At 43.5% G+C, this 8,306-nt stretch overlaps 1 protein-coding gene across 1 annotated transcript; it reads left to right on the forward strand.

Annotated features, from left to right (window-relative positions):
* LOC109830437 (cytochrome P450 77A2-like) lies at nucleotides 2,687–5,554 on the forward strand. The gene is given in 5 exon segments (XM_020397690.1): nucleotides 2,687–3,404; nucleotides 4,532–4,757; nucleotides 4,760–5,271; nucleotides 5,273–5,295; nucleotides 5,297–5,554. Coding segments are annotated over 5 exon segments (1,569 nt in total). The 5' UTR covers nucleotides 2,687–2,708; the 3' UTR covers nucleotides 5,409–5,554.

An 8,306-nucleotide genomic window follows, 5' to 3' on the forward strand; every position in this document is an offset into this window, starting at 1 on the left:
CGCGCAGGTTTGTTGATTTGTATGCTTCGTCGCGAGACCGATCGTCGAACGCGCGTTGATTAATATACGCGTGCTGATCGATGCGCGCGGGCTGATTGACGTTTTTTTGGTTTCTTTCTTCCGGGATTTGTTCTTGTCGCGTATCGCGCAGGTTTGTTGATTTGTATGCTTCGTCGCGAGACCGATCGTCGAACGCGCGTTGATTAATATACGCGTGCTGATCGATGCGCGCGGGCTGATTGACGTGCGCGCGTTGACTGGCGCGCACGAGGTGATTTGACGTGCACTCGTTGACCGGCGCGCATGAGTTGGTTGACGTGCGCGCGTTGACCGGCGCGCACGAGTTGGTTTGACGTGCACGTGTTTGACTGACGCGCACGCGTTGATTGACGTGCGTGCGTTGACCGGCACGCACGAGTTGATTGACGTGCGCGCGTTGATTTGACGAATCTTCTTGACTCGCCCATTCATTGCTTCGAGCTTCGTGCGGGCTCTCGTAGACAATTTTAGACGCCTACAACGAACCCTTAGAGTTTCATTCTGAAACCGCCACCGTCATTGCTCCTGCACCCAAGATCGAAACCCTAGGGTTTCCTGACGCCGCCGTCGTCATCGGAGTCGAAAGCGAGGCCGCCAGCGATACTTCGCCGGCAAGGAGCACGGGATCGACGACCAGACAAAATAGATCCAAAAGTTCCTCGATTTTATTTTAAAACCAGAGCCAGAATCGAAAGATAACTTCTTGATCCAGAGCCCAAAAGAAAATCGAAGGAAAAACTAACAAAAATTTAAAAACTTTACTGTTCACCGAAATTTACTGTTCATCCGTGAACAGTTCTGAGAAAAATCAGAGATTTTTTAAGATCAAAAAACCTAATTTTTAAGAACTTAAACCCCTAAGAATTAATCACGGGTGGCTCTGATACCACTTGTTAGTTCTAAACGTGATTAAATCATAGAGATTAAACATTAAGAGCGGAAGCTTATACCTGAATCCATGGATTGAACTTGAGTTGGGTTTTGGATATTCTAATCTTAGGGTTTCTCTCCTTAAGATCTCTTTAGATGGGGATAAGAGAATGAGAATGACTAACCCTAGATTAGGGGCCATAACCCCATATATATAGGTGTTGTACATTTATAATTTGACCCCTCATCAAATTACAATTACAACTTGGTATCTGCACATATAACCCCATGATTTATTTATATACCCATTAACTCAAATTAATTGATCACTTTAGTTGGTTATCCTGAAAAATAGCAATACATATAGATTAATCATATGTGCCCACAAATAGATTTAATTAGATTTAAATCCAACACCTCAAACATAAAATAGATCTCCGTATTTAAAATTTTCATGTCTGATACTTATTTATTTAATTTAATAATTAATAATTTTATAATAATACTAAAATAAATTAATCTTAGTTTCATTTTAAAGATCTCAACGAGACCTTTCCAAATATATATAATGATTTCAAATATTAGATTAATAATTTTTTAACTATATTTATTTGAAATTAAACATCTAATTTAAATTACTAAGAATGATGACAAAATGGTAATTTTTAAGAAATTAAATAGTTAAAATGGCAAAGTTGTAATTAATGAAACATGAATAGTATTATGGAGAGACTCTCCAAATTTTCTCTTCACCCTCCAAATTTGGAGGGTGAAATTTGGAGATCTCCAAATTTGGAGAGTGGTTGGAGAGGTTCCACTCTCCAAATTTGGAGATTTTGCTTTTTTAGATGCGGGTTGGAGATGCTCTAATCAAAGCTGATTTTGGCTTGGACACTACTAATTACATTTTAACTACATTCTTCAGCAACTAATAAAGCAGTTGATAGGTGGGATTAGACAAGAAGCAATTAATATTTCTATGTAAAATCTGTTTGAGTACGGCATAATTTAGAGCATATATAGATCAAGCAAGCACACACACATAAAGGAAACATGTAGAAGTTACTTTGTAATAGCGAACAAGCTGAAAGAAGATAAATTTTAAGTAAATATAATAAGTTGAATGTTGTTTTTAGAAGGCTAAATATCAGAAAACCTCCTTAGCTCCCCTTTAACTTTCAAAATACCAGAAACAAGCCTCTTAACTATCGGAATTATCACAAAACCGCCCTTTAACTTTCAACCTTTACCTTTGAAATTTCATCAAAAAAAACCCTTAAATTTAGGTGAATATTAGAAAACACCTCTTGACTTTGAAATATCAGAAAACCGCCCTTAAGTTTAGGGATTATAAAAAAACCCCTTAACTTTGATATTACTGATATCTTTCTGATAACCCCTAAACTTAAGGGTTTTTTTTTTATATTTTCAAAGTTAAGGGGTGTTTTCTAATATTTTCAAAATTAGGGGGGGGGGTCTGGCAATCATCCAAAGTTAAGGGGGGTTTTATGATATTTAGCCTTTTTAAAAAGTCATCATTAGGTAAATAACTTCAAATATATGGTAGTGTTTTGAAAAAAAATTAAAAAATTTTATAGCTGCTATATGAATTTCAAGATGTTTTTATAACATTCCAAAATGTATGTAAATTTCTTGAAATTTAGGTCTCCAAGTTAGTTAGCCAAACTCGTGTCCAGAGGACCAACTACGTTTTCATGCCTTCATTTTGTCACTTTTGTGTACGAATGCATCCCTCACTCCATCTTACTACATATACGAGGAGCCTAAGCGTTAAACCCATGGCCTCTCTTTTTTCCTCTTCCTTGTCTCAGTCTCTCCCTGATTCCCTCATGAACTCCTACTTCAAGCTCTTCGTCTCCCTCCTCGCCTTCTCCTTCTCTTTCGTCTTCATCCTCAAACTCTTCAAATTCAGGCCAAACATTGCCATCCGGCCCAAAACCCTCAAACTCCCACCAGGCCCAAAAGGCTGGCCCATAGTCGGAAACCTCTTTCAAGTGGCCCGATCCGGCAAGCCCTTTATCCACTATGTCCGCGACGTGGGCTCCGTCTACGGCCCAATATTCACCCTTCGAATGGGCTCTCGAACTCTCATCATCGTCACTAACGCGAATTTAGCCCATGAGGCCCTTATCGCCAAGGGCCCAACGTTTGCCAGTCGGCCTGCCGAGAACCCGACCCGCACCATTTTCAGCTCCAACAAATTTACAGTGAATTCTGCGGCTTATGGGCCGGAGTGGCGATCATTACGGCGAAATATGGTGTCGGGCATGCTGAGCTCAGCCCGGTTGAAACAGTTTAGGCCCGCGAGGGAGTCGGCGATGGATCGGTTCATTGATCGGATTCGGAACGAGGCCCAGGCCCACGATGGTGCGGTTTGGGTACTGAAGAACGCTAGGTTTGCGGTGTTTTGCATCCTTCTTGCTATGTGCTTTGGCCTTCATCTTGATGAGGAGAGTATAATCAAGATTGATCAGGTGATATATATGTACTATGCTTGCAAGCTTTAGCGTTCTCTAACATACGTCCAAATAGTATTTAGCGCACGCATATGGAGTCAAAAAGTGCTTAAAGTTAATTTTAGGGTCAAATTTTCAGTCAGACTTACTAACAAGTTTACGACTTGTTCATGGATTAATTACTCACAAATTAGGTTCTGTTACTTATCATTTTGTTTGGAGGTCGATGTTTTTGTTGTTAACTATGAAGTTGAAGCTTTTCCAAAACTTGCTTTATTCACTTTATTTGTCTTTAAGATAGAACTATTTGACGTTTAACATTCTTTTAACATCCTTCTTAAAAGAAGTAGAAGAAGGGGGAAAAAAGTCATACGTTAAAGGATCACCTGTAATTAAACCTTAAGCCTATTTTTTGAGATAAAGCTGGCTGGAAATATTTCTAGGGGTAAAGGCTGGAAATATTTTTGGGTTCGATTGGAAAGAGATCTTGAGGAGGGAAAGGGAGAGGAGGTGCAATGCGGTGGAGAAAAGAACGTCTGCTTCATCTTTATTTTTTACTTCATGTTTGTTGGGAGGGACAGCGAGATGGAGATGAATCATTTTAACTCTTTTTTTTTAATTACTTTCATATTTTATTTTCTATCTCCCCTCCCCTCAAGCTCCCATTTAAAAATTCCCTGTCAAATACAATTTTTACTTTTATCATCCTCTCCGACCAAATTAACCATGCCTTAAAAGAGGTCGGGAAGTATTTCTCAATGATCGAAATTTAATATGTGGAGTAATAATATTACGATTTTTGTTATTGTGTTAAACTTAAAATTAAGGTACCTCATGATTTTTATTTTATTATTTTTATTTTTTTATTTTTTATCTTTCAAATTACAATACTCTATTTCCTGCAATTATGTAGATATAGGAGAAACTATATATGGCTTGATAGTTGATTTAATTGAGTCGGATCTCCAATGCAAAGCATGACTACCTCTTGCGAACATTTTTTTTTCGCCCTTTTTTTGACAAATTCTAACATTTAAAAATATTTAACTAAGTTATATTCAAAACTTCATGTTTAAATTGTGAATATTTATTTATCTGAATCGTAACTGACAACTATACATGCATAATCTTGTGATATTGATCAGCTGATGAAGAAAGTCCTAATCACTCTGACGCCAAGAATGGACGACTACCTCCCCCTCCTCCGACCTTTCTTCTCCAAACAATTCAAAAATGCTCTCCAAATCCGCAGGGAACAAATCCAAACCCTAGTCCCCCTCATCAAGAAGCGCCAATCCATCCTCCAAAACCCTAATCTCGATCCCGACGCCCTCCCCTTTTCCTACTCGATCCTCTTCGACCTCAAGGTCGACGCCGCGACTCTGCGCCCACCGACATCGAGCTCGCCACCTCGCTCGAGTTCCTCAATGCGCACCGACCCACCGCCACCGCAGTTGAGTGGGCCGTCGGCCGACTCATTGAGAACCCAAACGTCCGTCTAAACTCTACGATGATATTTCCTCCACGTAGGGACAGGCCTGTCGACGAGAAGGACACGGAAAAGATGCCGTACCTGCAGCATTTGTCAAGGAGGTCTGCGTAAACACCCGCAACATACTTTGCGTACGCACGCGGCAAGCGAGCGGCGTGCCAAGCTTGGCGGGTATTTGACATACCCTTCCGAGCGATTGAGTTTTACCTGCCGACCATAGCGGAAGACCCGAAACTTTGGTCCGACCCGGAGAGGTTTGAGCCTGATAGGTTCTTAACGGGCGGGGAGAATGCGGATATAACAGGCGTAACGGAGATACGGATGATACCATTTGGAGCAGGTCGGAGGATATGCCCAGGTCTGGCGATGGGGATGACGCACATTACGCTGATGGGTGGCTGGGATGGTTCAGGCGTTCGTGGCGGGCAACACCCGACTCAACCGTTTTATCCGACTCAGCCGATAAGCTCGAGTTCACTGTCGTTATGAAAACCCCGCTGTTGGCTATGGTTAGGCCAAGGAAGTCTTGATTGGATTCGGATCCGATAATCGGTTCGGGTATCTATTTGTGGTTTGGTTTGTAGTTTTGTGCTGCTGGGATGTGGCTCAAACATATATAAACATAAAAAAGCCGGAATTGATGGCTGATAAAGATAAAGAGTTTAATTAGATGTTCTTGTATGGTTTGTTAAAAAAAAAGCAAAAAATAATAATAATAATAAGAATAAGAAAAAATAAGAAAAAAAAAGTAAAAAAGGAGGGTAACATGGACAAGTGCATAGCAACTACGAGTCTAGCTAGGATGTAATATAACACGCATACCATACTTGATTCTATTATTCGTGAAGGGCAAAAGTCATTTCGAAGCATCAAATGAATTAAGGGTTAATTGCAGACAGATCCCTGTACTTAGGGCTGTACATTTGGGCCCATGGCCCGGGTCTGCAGATCCCCTGTACTTAGGGCTGTACATTTGGGCCCAACGCCCGGGCCCGAGCATGGCCCGGAAACCCGAGCCTAACCGGGCTCTAGGCCCAAGTTCAGACCGCTTTGACGGTGCCTGCACCGTACCCGGCCCAGCCCGACCAGCAAAAGGCTAGGCCGGAGTGGTCTGGTCCGAGCTTGGCCCAGATTCGGGCCATGACTCGGCAGTGAGGCTAACGGTCACATTCGTGACCATTGTAGGCGTCTAAAAATGTCTATGGGTGTCCGCACACGGCTCGAGACAGAGAGAAGATGATAAACGTCGCTATTAGAGTCACAGGAGCTCGTTTGACAACGACAAACACATGAAGTTAGTCGACGGGTCATACGAAGCAACGGAACTTCGGAATAACGGAAACGAGAGCTGATCGGGAGCCCCGCGTCGTTTACAAAAGGCGGAGCACCCCTCGTATTCCATTTATTCCACATATGATTCAATTATGGGAGCATGTAGACCTCCTCGTCTGCTTTCCAACGCATCTTGAATCGCCTCATTCCGAGGTCGGATGAATGAGTTAAGGCTGTTACAGTAACCACGGGTCGGAATTCTGCTACAGTACCCGCGGGTCGGAATTCTGCTACAGTACCGTTTGTCGGAATTCTGCTACAGTACCGCGGGTCAATTCTGCTACAGTAACCGCGGGTCGGAATTCTGCTACAGTACCGCGGGTCAGAATTCTGCTACAGTGCCGCGGGTCGGGGATTCTGCTACAGTACTGCGGGTCGGGTTTTCCGGCCCGCGCTACAGTAATCGCGGGGCGGATCCGATCAGACACTCGCAAGCGTTGGTCAGATTTGTCCCGCACGCGCTGTTTCGACCTCATTTCAGTTTTTGACGGTTTTTCTCGGGATTTGGTCGTTCTTGAGGTTCCTAACTGATTTGATATCATCCCCTAACATGGTTAATCAGTTATTAACTGAAGATATGGACGAATCATTCATTCTCATCCAAAAACCCCCCAACCGTAGCCTATAAATACGAGCTCGGGGGCTCATTTCAAGGGGGGATTAATTATCGAGACGAGGAGGTGCTGCTAGATTGAAGAGTCAAAGGAGCACGAATTTCAGCGAGGGTTGACAGATCTCGGTGAGTTCTTCGGCATAAAGAAGGAGAGTTCGAGAGATCTGAAGCCCGTTCCCGTCCATTCCTCGAGATTAGGCTTGGTCTTAATCTCGAGAAGAGCTACTAATTTCGCTTGGTCGATTTCAACGCTTCAAGCAAATACCTCATTGGTGAGGTAGGAGCTCTGCCAATTTTTTCAACAACCAGATCTGATCAAAGGTGGTCCACGGATAAACCCCGGCACAGGCAAAGACACCCACGCAAGCAGAAGACCGATAAACGATCTAGCTGCGTTTGTTTGATAAAGTTGTAAACTTTTTTATTTTCATTGTGTAAGGAGATCTTATAAAAAGATCAACTTTTTATTTTATTCGAGTTTATTGTAATGACTAAAGTTGTAATAAATTCGATAGCAATGAAAATAATAACTTTCGACGTAAACAAACTAGCGACCACAGTGGGAGCCAACAACTTCGTTGCCAGAGCTGTTATGTCGCAACCTCGGATCTGCATCCCGGTTGAAGAAGTGGTCGAATACGTGTTCGACCAATTGAAGTTCGAGGAGTATCTGTCGTCCTCCTCCTCCAGATCCTCCGCCTCTCGCAAGCGAAGGAAGATTAACGCCCCCGTTACTGCGGTAGTTGAACCTTGCAACGCCCGTCCAGCCTCTAATGAGTCCGGATCTGCAGATTTGAACTCCTCCTCAATCAAGGAGTTGAGTACAGAAAGCGCGCCCACTTTATCGAAGAGAGCTCGCCAAAGGCAGCGCCAACGCCTTGCGCGCCAACTCGTTAGGGCTTTGGAATTAATTGACGGGATCCGTTACGAGACGGATCTAAAAATTATGTAACGTCAAGTGCCCAACAGCAGACAAATGCCCCCTCCTTCAAATCACCAACAAGTGAATGAGTACAAGTCAAAAAGACCCGTTCAACTCTTGAAGAGCGGATCAAAAAGCGCCACGCACTGCTTGTGCACATGCGAATTCTTGCGCAAGAGGCCAAGGGAAGAAGTAGAAAAGAAGCCACAAAAACTACACCAAGTTTGGAGGCCAAAGTCCAAGACGACGGCCGAAAAGATCGAGGAAAGCGGGTCACTCACATCCGACCCTCCACTTCGCGGGTCTCTTGGGTCCGACCCTCCACTTCGCGGGTCACTTGGATCTGACCCTCCACTTCGCGGGTCACTTGGATCCGACCCTCCACTCCGCGGGTCACTTGGATCGGACCCTCCAAATTGCGGGTCACTTAGATTCGACTCTCCACTTCGCGGGTCACTTGGATCCGACCCTCCAAATCGCAGGTCACTTGGATCCGACCCTCCACTTTGCGGGTCACCCAAATCCGACCCTCCACTTTGCGAGTCACCTGGATCCGATCCT

The sequence above is a fragment of the Asparagus officinalis genome, chromosome 2, assembly GCF_001876935.1.
Source record: "Asparagus officinalis chromosome 2, Aspof.V1, whole genome shotgun sequence".
Lineage (NCBI taxonomy): Eukaryota > Viridiplantae > Streptophyta > Magnoliopsida > Asparagales > Asparagaceae > Asparagus > Asparagus officinalis.